Raw genomic sequence first — 22,952 nt, 5'->3', positions numbered from 1 at the left:
AATAAAAATCTCTAATAAAAAAATCCGGGGTATCTCTAAATACAAATAATTTCTCCAAACTGGGAATTTTTTATGGACTCCCTTTTCTTTCTTTCCAGATTGAACCATAAGAAATCCAAAAAGCGCACCTATTCTGATGCCTTTCTTCACCATGGCTTTGTAAATTTACATTCTGGAGAAGACCAGCATGAATGTGTGGTATGTTACAAAGCATTGACGAATGAGAGCCTCAAGCCATCAAAGCTCTCAGTTCCCTTCCAAAAGTGCCATCCAACTCTACAAAGCAAAGATGAGGTCTTTTTCCAGAGCCAGGTTGTAGTGTAGGACTATATATTATATTTACAAATCATAATAGATAGATAGATAAATAGATAGATAGAAGCAGGGAGTCAGATGATGAGAGGTGTTGTGTCTGCGAGAATCGAGCAGTGCTAAACATGATTACACACTCTGACGCGAGGAATGCTTGATAGGCACACGACAGCGTCTAGTGGCCATATACACACATACACACATGCTCACACACAGGCTGCGGGAACTTTCCATCCACGAGGAACACACGTGACACACCCCTGCTACACCAGAATTTAGGAAAGAGAGCTCAGATGGAGATTAGCCACAGAAGAGGCAAGAGAGAAGTAGACAGGCCTCAGAGGAGACAGGTGACGGGAGAAGGGCTTGGCAATTTGAGAGAGAGAGACAGATAGCGAGACAGGGAGGTAGCTACCCGGGACTTATACTCGTCCGTGTGAGAGACTTGTTAATATTTCCAAGACAAATAAAAATAGTCCCGTACTATTCTTTACCTCTCATGTCACTACATGACAGTAGCACTAACAGGGATCCAGTTTGGTTCTTTGAGATCGAAGCCCAAAAGCTTCAGGCTACAGTTAGAGTATCCTATTTAGCTTCATAAAAAGTTGTCCAGTAGCAGAAATGCCACATCTTCCCAGAGAATCTGATCATGCCTTGTACACATGAGATGGTAAGTAAGATCTGTGGGAAGGACCAGGCAAAGAAGCTGAGTGCCATATCCATTTCAAACAACACGGTCTGTTGACGAGTCAACAACATGGCATCAGATGTGCATAACGGAGATAAAGGTCATATGGCAAATTATCACTGCAGTTTGATGAATCATGCGATGTCACCATTTGTGCTGTTCTTGGGTTTGCCCATAACATCCACCAGATCCAGATCAAAGAAGAGCTCCTTTTGTGTGAGAATCTGCTTGTGACCACGAAGGGAGAGGATGTCTTCAATAACATCAACAGATTCATTGTCAAGAATGGACTGGATTGGAACTGTGTCCAATGGATAGGGAGGGATATATACAAGTAACTTAAAGTAGTATATGCACAACGAACTACATATACTCAGTTGTATTAACTACAAATATGTAGCTGTAGCTAGTATTTTTATATGATTCAAATAAGAAGCATTTTACCATTCGTACCAAAACTAAAACCACATAATGCAGAGGATGAGTATGAAAGAATTACCCTATATATATAGATAGATACATAGATAGATAGATACATAGATAGATAGATAAATAGATATAGATAGATAGATAGGTAGATAGATAGAATATAGATAGATAGGTAGATAGATAGATAGATATAGATAGACAGATATAGATAGATACCTAGATAGATAGATATAGATAGATAGATAGATAATAGATAGATAGATAGATAGATAGATAGATATATTCCATTCCCGGACTCTCGACAGGGCGCCAACAGTGTTGGGTGGTCACCGCAGATTACCGTGCCTCATACAAGCTGTGAGTCCAGAAATCGCCGTGGATCATAGTATCATTCATTGGTACTTGCTTGAATGGAAAAGCCTGTCTGCTAGTCTGAAGTTAGTGTTTGATGACGTGTTGAATGTCATCAATTTCATGAAGTCAAGGGAGGTGAACTGCCGCATGTTCAAGGAGCTGTGCAAGAAAATAGGAGAGCAGTATCAGGTTCTGCTCTACCACGTTGATGTTCACTGGTTGTCACGAGGCAACGTTGTACGTTTAGTCAAGCTTCAAAATGCTATTAAGGAAACTCTAGAACAAAAAGAACATCTTTTTGCTGCCACTTTTGCTGATAAGGAGTGGCTTACCTGACTGTGTTACTTGACTGATATATTTGCAAATCTAAAGTTGGAATCTGCAACGCCAGGGCCGAAATACGATGGTAATCAATGCTCATCATGCTGTGACTACATATCTGACTAAACTGAGACTCTGCTTGCAGCACGTGGAGATAGGAGTGATTGCTCAGTTCCTGACCTTAGATCAGTTTTTTAAGAATACTCACGATGGAGTTCTTCTCTAGACCAGCAAAGGGGAGATCAGTGACTTTTTGAAGGGACTGGAGATAAACCTGAATCACTAGTTTCCTGAGAGTGACCGAGACACCGCTAGTCTTCAGTGGATCATTCACCCTTTCACTGTACCTGATAAGGCCATTCATGATGATTATTTCCTTGCCAAGTGGGAGTGGATCACCATACGAGCCAAAGAAACCTTGAAAATAGAATTCGAAAACCAAGATTCAGAGTCTTTTTGGATTTCACGATTACCTGACTCTCCAAATCTGCCCAAGAAAGCACTCAAGTTGTTGATATTCTTCTCAATGACATACCTCTGTGAGAAGTTCTCATCTGTAATGGGGATGAAACAAATAAAAGGACTCGCCTGGATGTGAGAAACGATGCCAGGCTAGCACTCTCAACCACGAAGCCAAGAATTCCCCAACTAGTTGCTAAGATGCAACTCCCCCCATCCTACCGACTGACTGTGATTGTGTTCTGGATGATAAATATATATAATGTTTAAAGGCAAAAAGTTAAAAAAAAAAATAGGCTCCCAATTTAAGCTATGGATATGAGTATTTACACCGTTTTGTGAATGGGGGTAACAGGCTCGATGTGCCATGTTTAATCGGGTAACGAGCCAAAAAATATTAGGAACCACTAGACTAGAGCATTCTCAGAGAGATCAACTGTGATAGGGAAGATACTACGAAGAAATGCAGGGCAAAGACGAAGGGACTGTGCAACTAACGAATACGAATGTAAGACATCAGATGAACACAGGCATCGCATATAAATTATGATCGTGAGACGGAAGAAAGAATTCAGAGTACACAGATGCAATGTAAAGAGAACCACTGGAAGGCAGAGGAAAGGGAATTTTTAACCACTGGAAGGCAGAGGAAAGGGAATTTTTAACCACTGGAAGACAGAAGAAAGGGAATTTTTAACCACTGGAAGACAGAAGAAAGGGAATTTTTAACCACTGGAAGACAGAAGAAAGGGAATTTTTAACCACTGGAAGGCAGAGGAAGGAGAAATCTTAACCGCTGGCAAGCAGAGGAAAGGGAATTTCTTAACCACTGGAAGGCAGAGGAAAGGGAATTTTTAACCACTGGAAGGCAGAGGAAAGGGAATTTTTAACCACTGGAAGACAAAGGAAAGGGAATTTTTAACCACTGAAAGGCAGAGGAAAGGGAATTTCTTAACCACTGGAAGGCAGAGGAAAGGGAATTTTTAACCACTGGAAGGCAGAGGAAAGGGAATTTTTAACCACTGGAAGACAAAGGAAAGGGAATTTTTAACCACTGGAAGGCAGAGAAATGAGAATTTTTTTACCACTGGAAGGCAGAGAAAAGGAAATTTTTAGCCACTGGAAGACAAAGCAAAGGAAATTTTTGGAAGAGATCAGAGGTGACTGAAGAACGAACGGCAATCTGTACCATGATGGTTGTGGAAAGGAAGGTAGCTTCTAGTATGGTATAGTACAATTTGCAGCTTCAGGAAGGGAAAATAGGATCAAGACTGAAATTTGTGTGAGTCCATTCCAAGACTAAACAGAGATATTCTGACATTGGAACAAGGTCTAGGGTAAAATGACCACTTACAGCATCTACTAATATGTTTAACAAAATCCTCAACTTGCCATATTAATGAGAGGAGAGATAGAGACAATGAGTCAAAATGGCAGATGATATACAAGATTTCCTTGACAACTTTATCATTGAGCTTCACTTAGACATCTGAAAACTTGTTCAATATTACCTAGCAAAATACGATGAACACTCAGCAGCCTATACTGTGCCTATAATTCTGAAACAAATTTTTCCAGTTATTCATGATATGCTGACAAATCACTGAATGTTGCTAAGCTGAAAACACCACCAAGAACCTTACCACCAAGATTAAAGAGACCTCATCTCACATGTGAACATGATCTTCCAACAGGTGAACTATGTGGCAGTGAAGCATTTGAAATACAGTAAATCCCCAATAATCTGTTGTCGCAATATCTGGCTTAACGCAATATCTGACACTTTATGCACAGTTTTGTTAACCCGTAGATTGCGCAATTACCTTTTTTTTTTATCCCACCCCATGGTGCGCAAAAATAAAAAAATAATGTTTTTTTTTTAGTTTTTGTTTATTATAAACTTGAAGATAAACATCCAGGGCATCATCTGGTGGAAAAAAAAATCTCTCTCTCTCTCTCTCTCTCTATCTTTGTGTAGGGCCATGTGTAAATTTACATGGGGGATTGGTGAAAGAATGATTAAAACAACAACAAAAATTGATTTTGTTTATCATAAACTTGAAGATAAATATCCAGGCCATCATCTAGTGAAAAGAAATCTCTCTCTCTCTCTCTCTCTCTCTCTCTCTCTCTCTCTCTCCGTCTTTGTGTAGTATCATGCATAAGTTTGAGTAGGGGAGGAGTAGTTAGCTGTGATGCACGGCCAGCACAGCCTGAGCTGTGGCTCACAACACGACGCTACCCAGCCCGAGCTGTGGCTCGCAACACAACACTACCCAGCCTGAGCTGTGGCTCGCAATCCACGGGTTAAAGGAACATCCGGCAAAATTTTGCAATATCTTGCTCAAATGCGGACAGCGATCGGCCCAGACATGGGATCCAGTCAGCACATGAGCAGACCCTGCACTGCACAGACATGCACAAAGCATTGCGGGAGTGGCCCACCCACTCCTACCATTACTCTCTCAGTCTTTCCCGTGGATGCCATACAGTGAGGATGTATCTGTGCACACTGCTTTTGTGGCCTAAGCAGTGGTTAAACCCTAATGCTCTCACTTAGTCTTTGGCCTCCCATGCCTCTCTCGTTGCTCTAGTGTTGTGACTAACTTTGTGGCCCCTCAGTGCTCTGACTACTGTAAAGTGTGGATGTATCCGTGCATAATTATCTACCCTCCCAACACTAGATGAGTACAGTATGATTATGATTATTTTTTGTACTGAATTATTGTCCTATATGAACTGTATTAATAATGTAATGTATTATATGCTTAAGTTTCATCTTTTACTAAGGGTAATATTGTAGGAAAGCTTTTATGATACAGGATCGAGACAGTAACTCATTATCCGGCTTAGTTTTGAAAGGATAGCTGATTGTGGGTACTATGCAATATCCAGCATTCTATATTATCCGGCATGGGAGTTGGCTGAATTTCGCCAGACAATTGAGAGATTACGGTACCAAATAACTTGAACTTTTCAGTTCAGACAAGTATCCACTAAAGTGGCTCATACATTGGTATCAAGAAAAATTCGTTGACATGATTGTTGACCAAGGAAGTGAGTAGGAATCAAGTGATGGACAGTTAACAAACAAATTTTGGAAGATGGAAGTTGCTGGGTGAATGTCATCAAGCTCTGCAGATCATATCGGAGGTAGATGAAGAAGATGACGTCCTCCTATAACATTACTTCCCCCTGGGTCTTTACCAATGCCACTGGGTGGAGGACCCCATCGCTATCCTCATCACCCAGAGATGAACCAATCACCGTAAGTGTTAACAAGGCCATCCACATTCTGCACAAAATCTTACCTAAAAGCACAAGAGACAGTGGGACAAGTTGCTGAACTGCTTTAACTCACCTTTAAAAGATTCTACAAGATTTATTAGTCCGGAAATAAAATACTCTGAGGGTGAACAGCAGAAACTTTTGCACTGAATGTTTCTCACTCGCCCATTAATGTTACAGCAGAATGTGCATTACCATATGATGATAACTGAAATGCAGGGAATATAGGGGAGAGTAGATACGTCCACACGCATATCTGATAGTAACAAGAGTAGAATCGCTCTGGCACCTTGGGCAAGGCTTTTTTGTCTCAATAGGCTTAAATTGAGCACTTCTGCTAAAGTTGTCGTCAGACGGCGCCACCACAGGTGTCAGCTGATGGCTAAATTGGATTCTCCATGTCAGATTACTTTATGTGGTACCACTTTTATGCCTCCAAAGGCCTCCTTTTAACAAAACCGCCAATAGTCGAAGAAGAAAAAGAAGAAGAACGTTGGCCAATCATTGACCTGCTGGCTATTGCTGCAGGTAAAAATTGTGCAGTCAAAGATGATACAACAGGTGGCTGGATTAGGAACGTCCTCAAGGTGAAGATGCGCTGGACTGGTAACAGATTCACACGCTCTCTCATTCATACGTGGCTGGGGATGAATCACCACCGGTCCTCGCGGTGAGCAGGCGGGAGCACGACACTAGGGCTGGAGGCGAGGTGAGGCAGCTGGCGAACCGCCAGGCAGGATGATGTGGCAGGCTGGGTTACTGAAGGGAAGCAATGTAGCAAGCAAGATCGACATCACACCTATGTCACTTCACACATCATAAGCAAAGGCCACTTTGGGTGAGACAGGCTGGCAGGGTAACTTCAATAAACTTGGAGTTGTAGATTTTTTTTTCCTTTTATTGACAGAACAGAGGAAGGAAAAACAAATGAAAAAATAAATAATCCCTATACCAAGTTACTGGAGTCCTCCATTCATAAAAAACAGTATCTGTAAGTTTTTTTTTTTTTTTTTTTTTTAATGTGTCCGACTCTGGGCATAGGCTTCACAGCCTGCTATCAAGGCCCAGCAGTCCTCCTACATACCATACACCTCTGCATGTCACCACTTCGGCGCTAACACCCACCGTCTATATTGAATACATGCGAGGGCTATCTCATACAGGACTGGTGTATTGGTATTAGCGGGGATATTTTTACGACATGTCGGCGAGTCTTCTGGTAGATCAGTAAAGCCTCATTTAATGAAATTCAAATCCTTAAACCGTTCCCTGCTCCAGCGGGGATTTGAACCTGGGTCCGTTAGGACTTCAGGCCACCTCTCTACCGACTGAGCCACCACCTGGACTTGAACAGCTGTAGATTGAAGTTTTGGGGGAAACAACTGGGGAAGCGAGTTCCAGAGAGATACAGTTCGGGGAATAGAAGAATTCTGATAGGCAGAAGTTCTCCAATATGGCTGTGTGACAATTCAGTCATGAGCGCTACCAGATGCCCTTGTAGCACGAGGAAAGGCATGGAGAGGTGGCACCATGGACACAACTTCGTCTGAGCATTTCCCATAAAAGTATCAGTAAAATAATGCAAGGGAGGCAACATTCCTTCTTACTTGTGGGGGAGGTATTTTATTTATAATTGCAGGGTTATTAATAATTCCAACAACTTTATTCTGAATTTTGTCTAGTTGTTTTCGTGCAACCTCTCCACATCCATTCCACAAGGGTGAGCAAAATTCAAGCTGAGAGTCCACATGACTCTTATAAATTATAGCTACCTGCTCATTAGTGAAGATTTAATAAACCTGTCAGATCGCAGGAAGAGTGTGGGTTCTTGGTCACTGTCACCAATAATATAACAGTCCTGAGACATGTGTGTGTGTGGGGGGGGGGGAAGGGGCAGGAGTTGAGTGACAGCACATGAACTCAGAAACTCAGGTTGAGAAACTCCTCCATGATGCCTTTACAATTTAATGGAGATTGTAGGTACACCACAGTTGAATTTGTCCCACTCCCTGCGTATCTTTTCGCCTTCTGTCTGTCTCCTTGCTGCACTCAGAGGGAAAGGAGGCAGCTGGTTGTTCACGTAATCATCACGTTTTGCTGAGCTTGCAATTACTCTGATATGATCACAACAGTCACTCGGAGCTTTCCTGCACTTTCTTGCAATTATATCATACAGTACTATACTGTACAGCAAGACATATATTTCACCATACGGCTAACTGTAGACCAAAGGGTATACAGGTAACATTTATATCTCTCTGTCTGGCTTCTCTCTTCTTCTACATTATAATTAATTTTCCAACCCCGTGCCGTTCTTGAAAAACCTTACAGGTATTTATATTACTATTTCCTTTAACCACGTCCCCTTTTCCTCTCCCTCCGTTTCTCATTCCTTCCCCCGCCCCGTCCTTTCACTTACACTCCTCTTCTCTCGTCTCCCATTCCCCCACCTCTTCCTTATTTCTCATTCCTTGTTCTCTCTCCTTTTCCTGCCCTGTTTCCACTACTCACCACCACCAAACCAACCTCTTACATTTCACTCACTTCGTCATTTTTCTCTTCCCCTCCTCCATGTCCCTCTCGCTCTCTCATTCTTTCATCGTTCCTCGCATATCCCTCATTCTTCCTCGTTCTCTCTCCCCTTTCACCTCCTCCTCTCCCTTTCTTATTATCCCCCTTCTCACCTCTCGTTTCTACCTCTTATCTCTTCCTTCCCTCAATCCGGTTAGTCTCCACTCTTCATCTCTCTCTCTCTCTCTCTCTCCCCACCAAAGTCTGCTGTCATTATCGTTGAGAGTATGACATGAACTGCAATGATCCGCTACTCTAAAAGTCGGATTGACTCAAATGGTTCTGTTGGTTTATGCATGAGCCTTGACAAATTTTGGTTCCTCCTTCGTTCCCCTTATCTCCCCCTCATCTCTCTTACCGCTCCCTCCCTCGCCTTCTCCCCCCTTCAGCTATTCTCCCTTCTTCTCTCACGTCTACCTTCTTGCCTTTCTTCTCTCTCATCCCCTCCTACCCTCTCCCTCCCTTTTCCCTTTGCCTCCCCTCCTCCAATGCTGTTTTTTCTCCCTTATCTTTCCCTCCCCTCTCTACCCCCTGTCCCATTACCGGGATGTAAAGAAGCAAAGGGGATTCTACCTGGTGTCATACGGCCGCATTCCTAAACATTTATCTCCGTTGACGAGGCATGGGAAGCAAATCCTTAGCTAAATTGGTGTTCTTTAAAAACTGCTTCCCTTGCTGGGTCGCTCAGAGGGAAAGATTTTTCCTTCGAGTAGCAGGTAAGATTGGAACTTGAAGGATTTATTTGGCCCGTCTCTTGAAAAATTCCTTCGCAAATTTTGTGCATTCTACTCTGGTTTATTGTCTCATATATTTATAACAAATATATTAAAGGAAGTTACTGCTCAGTTTTATTAATGCTGCTCACAACGATATACTAATGTTTAAGCGCTGTATCTCTTCAAAAGTGTTTCCCATGTCAGCTGAGATGCTTAGCAGACATACACAGATCAGATGGCGTACTGGCGCGTGGTTAATTAGAGCCCTCACAAACTCCTGAAAGTTGCCAGTGTTCGCAGGATCACTACTGTAAATAGCGTGGGGTCACTACCTGCTCAGAGCTGGTGTATCTTCCTTTATAAAAATTCCTATCGGGATTATAATTCATGCATAAAATATTATACCAGTATTATATCCATCTTAAATATTTTACTGGTGCGCTAAATGAGATTTACGCTGAAGAGTTCTTCATAGAGTTTACTAAAAGACATGAAAGCTTAGTGTGTGTGTTTGCATTCGGCACTTTCTTACTAAATGTTATGGATCTCACTTGTTCGAAAAACTTATCATACAGTTTCCAAGGATCATAATCTTTCATTTGGCAAATCATGGCATGATTCTATCCATTATACACCTAATAATAGTAAGAATTGTACAGTCGAAATGTTAGGGGGCCGGGATCAGCAAACCGAAGTTTTAAAGGCATGGTATTCCTCTTGCTTTGGGAAAACGTCTCAATTCTACTGCAGTCCACATTTCCACATTTATTTTAGCTGTGCAGCGGACCATGGCACTATAATATCTGGATTCATCAACTGATTTCAAAAGGCGCGGGCGTCAGGTGTGGCGTATCAGCGCCGCCCTGGGCCCCTGGTGGCAGGCACACAAACTACATGGTGCTACCCGTGAGAAAGCCCCTTCAGGGGTGCGTTTCAACATGCCTTAGAGCCACAGAGCCACAGAGTTCCTGGGGTAGTGGCATAGCCTTGAAACCACCAAATATTTGGAGCGTGAAATCGTTTACTCTATGTACCCTTCTGTTAGAATACAATAAGTGGAATAATATCTTAAAAATTATGTAAATTTATTAATTATTGCTAACAATACCAAGTTACATGAATATCTGCCCGCAACATATAATTCTACATGTATATATCCGAAATACTTTGGAAATATTTAACCACTACATGAGCCGTATCGAAGAACCATAACAAAGCCTGCCTTCGTCACAGCTACAGTGAAGACAATCCAGTCGTCTGTAATTTCCTCAGCTTTTGGAGACAAAATGGACCCTGCAGTGCAACAAACAGTTCAGATGATGCGGGTGTTAATTGAGATGATCATGGCGGCAGCACATTCTGCTCGCCTCTTGATTGAGGGACTGGAATATGAGCAAGATCCCCCAGCGTATGTTGAGAATTACATGGAGGTGGTCCAAGAATACTCTGATATTCAGTTTGCTTCTCACTTCAGGATGCAGCGCACTACCGTTGAGGTTTGTACTTATTATGTAAGGTCAATGTTGCGAATATCCAGGAAGAGATCGACTTGTGTGAGCAAGCAGATTAAAGTCATGGGTAAATATTTCCTTTATTGCCGTTTCCTGTTTTTGTTGTTTTTTTCTTCCATTTGATATATTTTTTAGTTCATTTGAGTGTTTTGAGGCCTCATTTGTTGTGCAAATGAGTATTAACCATAATATGAGTAACATAGTTATCTCCTAACCCTGCGGGAGCTCTTGATTGCCACCTAAGCTAACCTAACCTAACTAAAGTAAGCTAACTTACCCTGATGATCCTTTTTAGTTCATCTGACAAGCTAAGCTACTGTGAGCAAAGCTTTCTCAACTTAAGATATCTCAAGCTAACTTAACCCAAGATCATGGATATTAAAAATATTCGTAAAAAAGTAAAATATTAATTTGCACACAAAAACAAACATACAGGCATACACACATACCGAGGCACCAAGAGAAAGCAGACGCACGCCATCGCTCTATACCTGGCCAACTTGGCCAGAGGCATTACCTAAATAAGTATCTTCATATGAGTCAAGCTCTGTACAAGGTTAGACTAAATGGTGTTCTAATATAAAAAAGAAGAAGTTTTAAGTAAGACTTGGTCAAACAGAAAAGTAAACAAACCAGAAGCGCAAGAATGCGCACAATCAGCTGATCGTTGTTTAGTCTACAATCTGCCCCAGGGAATGTAAGTACTATATGCGCTTTTAGTACTGCAAAATGACCACATACTTTAGTAAAGCAAATTTGGAAAAGAAAAAGGATAAAGGTAGAAAGCAGGATGATTTCTACCAAGAACTGGTTGAAATGGAGACTCACAATAAACTGGTGGAAAGAGTACACGGTTTTTCAAAAGGAGATTGATGAAATTAAGAAACAGATGCACTTGCAAAAGGAAGAAATAGGAAAATTAGGAAAGGAAGTCAACAAAAAAGACATAACCATAGATGAGCTAACAGTTGAAATGAGTACACTTAGGAGAAAAATTAGTGAAATGGCAAGTACAGCAGTCAAACACGAGAGTATTATGGAAGAGTTCAAAAATGATACAGAGACAATTAGGCAAGTAAGCAGTCTGATAGACCAGAGCAGTGATATTGAGAAGATAACACAGGTGAATGAAGCTGTGCAAAGCTACAAAAATGATGTGGAAACCACCTATGTTCAAATAGTGAAAGTAAAGAAAGACTTGGAAACAAGGGTGGAAGAAAAAAGCATTAAAAAGGAAGTGAAAACAATAATCCAAAACAATCCTAAGGTAGTCAGAGATTCAGTAGATATTAACAAATCTATAGTAATCACTGATATAGAAGAGGAAGAAGTAAAAAACAAGATCTCAAGAGACAAAAAGGAGATGGCAAATGTAATGGGCATATTGAAAGAAGTATCAGAGGAAATCTGTAGTAAAGACATAGAGGAACACAAAAGGTTAGGGAAATACGAGAAAAGCAAGTCAAGACCCCTAAAGGTAACCTTCCAGAGTGTAAACACCGTGGAGGAGATACTAAAAAATGCAAAGAATCTTATGGAAAAAGAGGAGTTCAAAAATGTATGGATAAAAAGATGCCTAAAACAAGAGGAATTGGAATTACTGAAAGAGAAGAGGGAGGAAGCAAAAACAAAAAATGGGAGATCAGAGGAGGAGAAGAATACAGTACATTTTTTTTTACAAAGTAATTGGATGGCAGGTACGAAAGTGGTACATAAACAGGAGGGAATAGAAAGGAGGAAGGTAGTAGAACCATATCATGGCAAGTATATAAACAAGATGATTAAGTTGATGAACTCAAATGTGGATGGAATGGTATCTAAATTATTAGAGATGAATGATTATGTCAGAGAAAGTGAACCACATATAATATGCCTAACTGAAACAAAATTAACACCAAGGATATCAAATGACATCCTAAACTTAGAGGAATATAATATATGGAGAAGAGATAGGAACTTAAAAAAAGGAGGAGGAATTATAATATTAACTAAGAAAAATCTAAAAGTCAGAGAAATAGAATTAGATATACCATCACTAGTAGAACTGATTGCAGTAGAGATAAATACATCTGAAGGGAATGTACTTGTAGCCAATTTGTACATGCCACCCAGATCAAACACATAGGAAAGAGTCGAATATGAGGAACTGGCGGAGAATACAATTCAGAGTTTAAGAGCATTACTACATAAAATGGAAGAGAAATCGAAAAGAATTATACTAACTGGAGATTATAATACAAATATAAATTGGAATACTCTAGATATAATAAGCCAAGAAAGCTGTTGAGACCAAAAGCTCCTGGATCTTGTGCAAAAGTTTTTCCTAACGCAACATGTAAGGGAAAGCACCAGAAAAAGAGGACTCGATGTGCCCTCAGTGCTAGATCTCATATTCACTAGGCAAGAAAACGATATTGACAATTTAATATATCACCCTCCATTCGGCAAAAGCGACCATGCAGTACTAAATTGCAATTTCAGGATTGCATATGACATAGATAACAGCAATGAAAGTTACAAAAAGAGACTAAACTATAAAAAGGGAAAGTATCATGACCTAAAGAAGTACTTCTTAGAAATTGCTTTGGAAAGGGAGCTTAGAGGACAAGATTTAAATGCTATATATGAAAAATTCTGTGAACTTTACGAAATAGGAGTCCAGAAGTACATCCCACAGCACAAAGAAACAGAAAAGAAAAAAAAGAAATGGTTCAATACAGGATGTAAAAAATCAAAAGAAAAAAGAGATTTGTTGCGGAATAGATACAGAAGACACAATAGTGAAAGGCCATATAATAATTACAAACAGGCAAGAAACGATTATACAAGAATAAGGAGGGAAGCCCAAAAACAGTTTGAGGAGGATATCATAAATAAAAGTAGTGATCAACCAAAGCTATTTTACAGCTAAATCAGAAGCAAAATCAAAGTAAAAGATAAAATACAATCCATTACGGACGAGGGAATCACGTATACACAAGAGAAGGATATTTGTGAAGCACTAAACAAGAATTTCCAATCAGTTTTTACAGAGGAAAAAATTTTTGAGAGGGATTGTGTGGAGCATGCATGCCCACACATAGTACCAGATATACAAACATCAGAAAAAGAAATACAGGAGGAGCTAAGTAAATTAGACAAAGGAAAAACAAATGGTCCTGATGAAAATTCATGTTGGGTGTTACGTGAATGTGCAAAGGAGTTAAGCAAACCATTATTTTTAATTTTCAAGAAATCCTTGAGTCAAGGTAAACTACTGTACTTGATATTTGGAAGAAAGCAAACATTGTTCCCTTACTCAAGAAATGGAATAGACAAAATCCACTTAACTACCGACCAGTATCACTAACCAGTGTTGTAAGCAAGGTATTAGAAAAGCTTATAAGAAAAGGTTCGGTAAATCACTTAGAAGAACACAGTATGATAACAGAAAGACAGTTTGGTTTCAGAAAAGGAAAATCATGTGTTACTAATCTGTTGAGCTACTATGACAGAGTAACAGACACATTACAGGAAAGAGAAGGATGGGAGGACAGTATCTATTTAGATTTCAAGAAAGCATTTGACACAGTACCACACCAAAGACTTTTATGGAAACTGTACCATCAAGGAGGAATTCGAGGCAAACTGTATTGTTGGATGCAAGATTTTCTCATGAAAAAAAAAAAAAAAAAACGAGAACAGTACTAAGCGGAAATTACTCATCATGGAAAGCAGTGACTAGTGGAGTACCACAGGGCTCAGTGCTGGCACCAATCATGTTTTTAGTGTATATAAATGATATAGACAGTAACACTGGAAATGAAAGCTATCTAAATATGTTTGCAGATGATGCAAAAATACAAATGAGAATTACTAACACAGACTCTTGTAAAGAGCTACAAGAAAAATTAAATAAACATGGCAAATGGAATTCAATGTGGACAAGTGTCATGTAATCAAGTTTGTTAAAAGTGGAAAAAGACCTGATTGGGATTATACATTAGGAAATAAAACCCTACACACATCAGAAAGAGAGAAGGACCTAGGTGTTATTGTCAATAACAGACTATCTCCGGCTGACCACATCAGTGAGAAGGTACGGAACATATATTCACTGCTTGCCAAGAAGAGAACAGCGTTTACATACATAAATGAAGACATGCTAAGAAAGATAATAACATCATTCATCAGACCAACCCTGGAGTATGCATCAGTAGTCTGGAGTCCTCATCTCAAAAAACACATAGACAAGATTCAAAAAGTTCAAAGGGCCGCTACAAGATGGGTGCCAAGCTTAAGGGATCTGAGCTACGAAGAAAGACTAAATAAACTGAATCTACCAACACTACAGGAGAGAAGGAAAAGAGGTGACATGATTATGCTATATAAATGCATATCAGGGAAGGAGAAAATAGACATAAATGATTACTTAACATATGGGGAAGCATCAGCAAAAGGACACTGCAAAAAACTGCATAAAAAGAGAGGTGATAAAGACGTAAGGAAATTTAGTTTCCCAAATAGAGCAATTGATCAGTGGAATGCACTATCGAATGAAATAGTGTGTGCCAAAACAATTCACAAATTTAAGGATATGTACGATAAATATGGCTTAAGACACGGGACAGTACGAGCTTGACTCATTCCTGTAAAGATACAGTTAGGTAAGAACAATTAGGTAAGAACATACGGAATATGTAACACTTTAGTTCAAGCCCCCGGAATTCGGGCTCTGATCATGCACTTCTCACAACATTCATCAGCAAGCTCGATCTCGTGTCAGTCTCCTAGCCTCACTGACTTACAGGATTACTCAAAAACACAAAAAAAATATTTGGACCAAATTTGGTGGGTAAATAGACCATGTCCCAGGGAACAATTGATTAACTTTTAGGACTAATCGTGATCGTATTACATATTCTGGATTGGGTAAACTTTTTGGTGAAACCATAATCAGTGATAAGAAACCCTTACCCATTATGAAGAGTGGTTTGAAATTTACATTCCCTATGTCAGAGAGATCTGCTGCACGGAGTGCTCCTCTCTTAATTTTTATTTATTTATTTATTTTTTTTGGTGCGACAACACTTCAATAAAATGTTGGATCTAAAACCTCTCTCTTTTTAGTACCCTACTTTGGTCCCTGGGGGGAGAGGGTAATGGCCGCCAGTCACAAGAGATTTTATATAGGCTGTGTGTTTGACCAGCAAGAATATGTTGTTTTGCATGGAAGCCTTTGGATGAATTAGTTTGACTGACAGTAATCAGCAGTTGGGGTGAGACTTTGTTATAGCCACTTAAATTGCTTTAATATCTATCAGTAAAAAAAAATGGAGGGAGGTAATAAATGTGCTGGATATGCACATCATAATCTCATTCTAACCCATGAAAATATTGATGTTAAAAACGAAACTGAGGGAGGTAATGAAGGTGTCGAGATGATATGCCAGCATGAGTTTACAGAATGCATATAACCACACTGTTGGACCAGCAGAAAGAGATTTGTCTTTCGTAATCCCTTTTCCAGTTTTCACTTTATGCAGTTCCAGCTATAATTGTAAGAAATCAACATGTTGCTTATTCAGTGGAAACTACAGTATAGCTCATTTCCTTCAACCTTTGGTACAAACTTAGTAATCAAACCACACAATAAAGTAGCTGTATTTCCTAACCATTATTGTGTTTACCCTACAGTTAGTCGCAGTAACCCAATTCTTTTATAACTCCACAGTGCAGTGCAACTCTGTGGTTGCTAACCATTATTTACCCCAAAGCATTTGCAAATTTCAGAGCCTCTATTCTCCTTCCAGTAACTTTTATTCTGAAGCTGTATTTCTGTGTCCCATTATTGGTACTGTAAATTCCTTAGACACCTCCTCTCTGCCTTAAGATACAAACTTACCTGTCTCTCCAAGCAATGTACTGCAGCTATATTTTTCCCAGGAAGTAGTGTGTTTACCCCCCCCAAGTAATTTTTTTTTCCCAGAACCTCACCTCTCCCTTTCATAAGTAGTTTACTAAGTCGCATATTTTCCATGTTAATGGTCTAGTTTCTCTTTGTTTCTGGGGATGGGGGGAGCAACACTTCAGTGTAAAAAAAAATCTTAGTACTGTACTTATCACCTCCAACTTTGCACTCCATACATGCTAAGGTTGAAAGAAAAAGAATTTTCTGGGGGGCTATTACTGTTTATTAGGAGACTGCTGCTGTGACATCTGCCACCTGACCCAGGTATCGAACGTATCAGCCACCCGACTGATGGCATTGGCCTGAATCTTCAGTGTTTCTAAAAGCTCACTGGCGTACGATGGCAGAAGCTGCCTTCTCCTCCTCTTTGGACGATATCGTTGCGCATCCTCATCATCGCTAGTGGGTTGTGAGGATGCTGGTGTTGAAGACAGAGACCTCCCAGCTGAAGTTGCCGGTGAAGATATTGGTGTAGCCTACATGTTACGGGTGTGTCTGAAGGAGAAAAGTTAAATGAATAACAGACAGTACTTAAGAACTTTCATAGCAATGGCTGTATGTATTGTTTCCAATACAAAACTGTGGAAGAGTTTTGTTATCTGGGAGACACGTTATGTTCTGGAGGTGGGGCTGGAGCTAGCTGTGTGGCTAGGCTGAGAAGTGACTGGAAGAAGTTCAGAGCTAACACAGGGAGCTTCCCAAGATTCAGTTGTAACGATTTCTGGACTCCCAGGACACCCTAGGATTTTCTTCTGGCAGCCACAGAACATTTCTATCAGCTGAGGACAACCTGCAAGTGATATCACATATCATTATTATCAACAGATCGGCATTCCACAACCTCACAGTAGTCACAACAAAAACCTAAAAAAATCTGACCTTAGTTGAGTGCATTATCATCTTGTAGTATCATGAATGCCTTTACATAAAAGATGATCCAAACCACAGGTTCCTAATCTAACCAGATCTGATGCAGTTGTACCTTTCATACACATGGTTTGGCACAAGCATACACAAATTTTGCCACATACCACTGATCACAGACTGACACAGCATAGGTGGCTTTATGGCAGGATCACTTCCGAAGATCTCATCTAGTAAGACGAAGTATTTCCATGGGTCAGTACCGCTCCCCGTTCTATTCATTTTTTTTTTACTCGATATTTGCAAGTACAACATATGTATTAATATTAAGAACAATAGAAATGTTCCAGTACCTTCTTTGGCAGGTCTTGTTCATGATCTAAAGGCTTTTCACTACCTTCTCACCAAATCCTCACCTGACAAACCACCAAGGGACACTATTTGACTATGTCCAGAGATATGACCACAACTCATACAAATCTATCTATCTATAGCCCGACGCCCTAATCCCGCAAAGGGTGGCAGCAGACAAAACGTCTCCAAGTCACTCTGTCACCCACCATTTGACTACCTTCCCCCAAACTCACCCCCCCCTCCCTCATATACCTCTCAACTCCCTCCCTCCACCTCATCCTCTGTCTACCCCTCCCTCTCCCTCCCTCCACCTCACCTACATACACCCTCTTAGTCAGTCTTTCATTCTCCATTCTCTCCACATGTCCAAACCACCTCAGTGTATTTCTCCTAATCTTTTCATACAAATCACATTGTTTAAAACCAATAAATACTGGAATTCATCTTTTTTTCAAGGACCTCCACATCTTGTCACTGTCCTCTCCTCTGTAACGGTATCCCTGTCCCTGCAGCACCTGTGCAATTGCTCGCCACACCTTTGTTTTTGTGGGGCAGTGAAGTCCCCTTTCATTGGCTCTGTATGTTTCAATTAACAGCAGCACAGCCTCATGTGGCCACACAGTGCCTGTAGAGGAAAGGACAATCAGGGATGGAAACTACCAGAAATAAGACCACGGCCAAGAAAACACTATGATGCTCTTAGCAGGAAAGGACATGTACAAGATGTTGGATAAGACTTTAGAAAACAAACCTTTGTAAAATTTGAGCATTTTCTTTGCCAAGAGAAGCATTTTTTTTTTTTTATTCTGAAACATTGTTGTGCACAGACGGTCCATCCTGCTCTGCCTGATCTGGGAAGGCCGCAGGCACTGAAAGTGGGAGAAGAGAGTCGGCCATGCAATGAACTGGACACAATATCATTATTTCACGGCAACTATTGCTTATAAGAAGAATTGTGGCTTTCAAAGTTTGGTGGTCAGGTTTGGTTAGGTCATCTGTACGTAGTAAAGTCAAGTATGGTAGATTTTGTTTTTAGTCGACCGAACACTGACAACAAAGCCCAACCTATCCTTTCAAGAAATAGGATTTGGTATAAATATCAACCAGGACTTGAAATTGCATAACCAATTTATATTTTTTTCATGATCACCGGACCGAAACAACACTGGAAAAAATAAAATCAGTACAGCGAGGTACAGGATATCCGAATAATTACCGAGTATACCAACATGATGTATAAATTACATGTACCACAGGAAGAAGGGTGAAATTGTCACGTTTTATTGTATCAGGGAAAAATATCTAGTTCATGCCAACGTTAAGAACTGTGGTGTATCGTTTGAGTCATTATCCAAAAGAAGCAACCAAATGCAGTACTATAATGTTTTTCTAGAGGCTTACCACTGTTGTGCACAGATGCTCCAGCTGCTCTGTCTCATATTCAGGGACAACCTCTGGCTCTGCTATTGAGACATAAGAGTCAGTCATGCAGTTTAATAGAAATAATATCAGTATGTCCCAAAAAACAAATAAGGCTATTTAAATCTAAGTATACAAGCAGTATCGATACAATGACACCCCGTGGGCAAATGTCACATTTTTCACGTGGAAAAGATGCGGACTAGAGATGTCTAAAAGATGTGGATATCTGATCTTGTTTGATAGTTCGTTTCACGAGAATTTAAACACGTCTAATAGACGTGTTGAAATTCACGAGTAATACACAGTAATATGTGGTGGAATAAATCACATGCATGCAAATTAGAAAGACCCTATAGAAGCCAAATGGATAAAAAAAAATATACATTCACTCCTTAACTCCAACAAGTTCTTCCTATGCTGAATAAAAGTAATAATTTAGCCAGTATAAATTGTCAAATTCATCAATCATCAAAAGATTGTTAGCTTATAAGTCGATTAACTCATACAGACTATAATCAGTTCATCTTGGGAAGAACTTGTGGGATCTATGGATTGAACGTAAATTATTTTTATCCGTTTGATTTCTAGAGAGCTTTCCTAATTTAAGTCGTATAAACCTGTCTAATTATAGATAAAATAAACAGTCAAGATGCATCATAATCATCAACGGGTTAATTTTCAATAATGTGCAAACTATATAAATGTCCTGCAAGATTCATATACTGCATACAGTACTGTAACTACATCAGTATACTGTAGTTAAGGTATAGTTAATGGTGAACGGAACCCATGAAACTTGTTGTGACTATAAGGTGCAATACATTAATAGTCTGCACAAGATTGGACACTAATGAATATAGGTACGTTTTAAATTAATATACAGAGTAGTTGTTTAATTTATATATTGTGTATTACAGAAAAATCATTCACATTGATATCTTAAAGAGTTGATGAGGTGAAAAGCCTTGGATTCCACCTTCTGCAGAAGCGCTCAATGTGATAAAAAGAAAGTAATTAATCAGAGAAATTATTTGAGGCAACTCATTAGGGAAAAAATAAAATGCCATAGGGGAACTTAACGGTATACTAAAGGTTAACAGGGGATCAGATAGGACGTTATGGCTAGTAGACAACCAACAACCATCAGCACATTCAGCAGCATGTTCGTTTCAGTAGCCAGATCCATGCTCCTCTAACAGTACAAAAGAAAATATAAAGACTACAAATAATTAATCAGAAACTCTGGGAGCACTGTGAAAAACAAAACGCTACTTAGGTGCTACCACCAAGGATAGTAATGTACAGTGTAGGTTCTGTTTGATAAATGGAGAAGCTGTCCACCATCCTCTTAAGGACAGTGCTGGCTGCGTGATATGTGCGGTTCTATACGGTTCTATACATGTAGGAAAATTACAGTGTTAGATTAGCTGAAAGAATAAAACATAGATATTAGTTTCAAGACAACAATAAGTACAGTAAATTAGGGATTTTTTTTTTTTTTTTTAGTTCATAGTACCGTGGGCTCACAAAGTACGCAAGTTCACAGTACGCGAATCGCATAGTATGCGAGTGACCAAAATAATAACCAAAAAACCTTCACTGCGAGAGTTTAGCCCACAATCCGCGAGGTAGAGGCAAGGAATGGCCCAAAACCACTATTTTCCCTAACTAAGCGACCCCCCTCCCTGCACAACGGGCCCATTGCGACTTCAGAGGCTCTTAGGGAAGGTGCTCAAGAGGAGTCTACAGTAGCATCTCGCCAATAACGACTTCGATAATAATGTTTTTGGCAATAACGGTAAGTTAGAAGAGAAACCCAGTTTCTTTAATCTAAGTCTATTAATACCAAGTCGGTTCACTTCCTTCTAAAACGGCTCCAAGCTCGCGCAGGGGGCGAAGCATCGGAGTGATATCGACTGGCTCTGGCACGAAACACCAGCTCAGTTGACTCCTAACCATGATGGAGGATGGATGTTTGCACCACTACTCAGATCATAACCTATTTTTCAGTTCGGTGAAGTGAGGGAAGGGACTGAATGTGTGATGGAAGGTGTAGAGGTGTGAAGGAAGCACTTTTTCCCCTGCTTCGTTTTCCCTTGTTATAAATGTTTAATTTGAATCTGTGGTTTTATACATTTTCTGTTACTTAAGCCAACTGACGTCACACACAAGCCACACCTCCCTGCACCCTGATGGAAAGTGAACCGACTTGGTATTAGTAGACTTAGTCTTTAGTAATGTTTGGACTCGATGAATGATAGTTATTTCGCGAATGCCAAGTTATTATACAGCAAATACGTCCATAACAAAATAAGGAATGAAGCAGACAAACAAGAAGAGATGAAGGAAATTGCCAAAAATGTGAGCAGTAGCAAGGAGATGGAGGAACCTCCCTTCACCACTCTCTTGACTCGCCCGCCACCGTCCCGGAACCTCCCCTCACCACCTCTCTTGACTCGCCCACCACCGTCCCTTCCACCTCCACTGCCCCCCCCCCCCGACTCACCAGCCGCCTCCACCTCCACAGTCCCACCTGCTTCACTTGGCATACCTGCAACCCCTACCATAATGACTTGTTACATTCTGGAAGAAATATAACATTCAAAAGGCCATAAATTTCTTCATCAAAGCCTGGAATAATACAACACTGGCAACTGTTAAACATGCGCGGTATGGGGGGTGGTGCAGCGGGGGCACTCTAAATGTGCTCCCGTTCCTCGGAACCCCTGTTATTTACGTCCATCAGGCATGTTGTCTACTGTTGTTAAGGTGACTGACCATATTTTTGTTATTGTAGCTATATCTGCAGTATATGTCTGAAAAATTTTCCCTTTATTATGTCTCTAAGGGTCAAAAAATGACAAGGTATGACGGGGTACCGCCCATATGTAATTTTTCTCATAAGATTATGTATTCACAGTGCGCAATTTCAAAGTGCGCGAGGACAAGGACTGCCCATCCACTCTTGTACTGTGCAAGCCCACTGTATTTTATTATTTTTTTTTTTTTTTTCAGTATTGGTAAGAAATAACCCTTTTTTGCATGATATACGGAACAATTTCCACCGCAAACAAATCCTAGGGCCTGTAATTGGGTGAAGTCAGATTCGAAATAATATCCTTAAACTGGCACTAAATATATATATATATATATATATATATATATATATATACAAATTTAATTTTTTCTCTGGAGGGAGGATTTACCCATATTTTGACTTTAATTGACAATACTTTCAACCACATATGATCACATACATACCCAAACCTGTCCTAACTTCCATTAAGGGGTTGAAGTCAAATACGAGTTGAAAACTGTAAAATCGAACAAATTATTTACCTTTTAGTATTAACCTGCCAACGGCCATACCACGTTGAGTACACCGCTTCCCGTCCGATCAGCGAAGTTAAGCAACGCTGGGTCTGGTTAGTACTTGGATGGGTGACCGCCTGGGAACACCAGATGCTGTTGGCATCCCTACGTGTCAAGTGGGGTTGGTGGAGGATTAGTGCCCCTCCCTGTAAAACAATTAATTCTAAGCCGTTGGCCACCCCGTTTGGGATACATGGCGTCTGGCAATGAATGAATGAATGAATAGTATTAACCTAATCTAATCTAACCTAACCTAACCTAGCCTAATCCCTGTGTGTGGTTGAAATAAAAAGGGAAATAAAACTGAATGAAGTGCTTTTTAACCTATTAACTGTGGC

The 22,952-nt window shown here is 40.2% G+C and overlaps 1 protein-coding gene and 1 non-coding gene across 2 annotated transcripts; both read left to right on the top strand.

Annotated features, from left to right (window-relative positions):
* Positions 1–964: 964 nt before the first annotated feature.
* On the top strand, positions 965–2,122 carry LOC145391610 (protein FAM200C-like). The gene is made up of 3 exons (XM_080266153.1): positions 965–985; positions 1,129–1,329; positions 1,736–2,122. Exons 1-3 carry the CDS (start codon positions 965–967, stop codon positions 2,120–2,122), a joined length of 609 nt encoding a protein of 202 aa, XP_080122279.1.
* Positions 2,123–22,597: 20,475 nt separating this feature from the next.
* LOC145391773 (5S ribosomal RNA) lies at positions 22,598–22,716 on the top strand. Its single transcript, XR_013895902.1, has one exon. It is a non-coding gene; the product is annotated as a 5S ribosomal RNA (ribosomal RNA).
* Positions 22,717–22,952: the final 236 nt, after the last annotated feature.

This window comes from Coenobita brevimanus, chromosome 19, assembly GCF_032717465.1.
Source record: "Coenobita brevimanus isolate Jiangsu-jjx chromosome 19, ASM3271746v2, whole genome shotgun sequence".
NCBI lineage: Eukaryota > Metazoa > Arthropoda > Malacostraca > Decapoda > Coenobitidae > Coenobita > Coenobita brevimanus.
The sequence above is the reverse complement of the archived record's forward strand: the minus strand, read 5'-3'. Positions and strand labels throughout refer to the sequence as shown.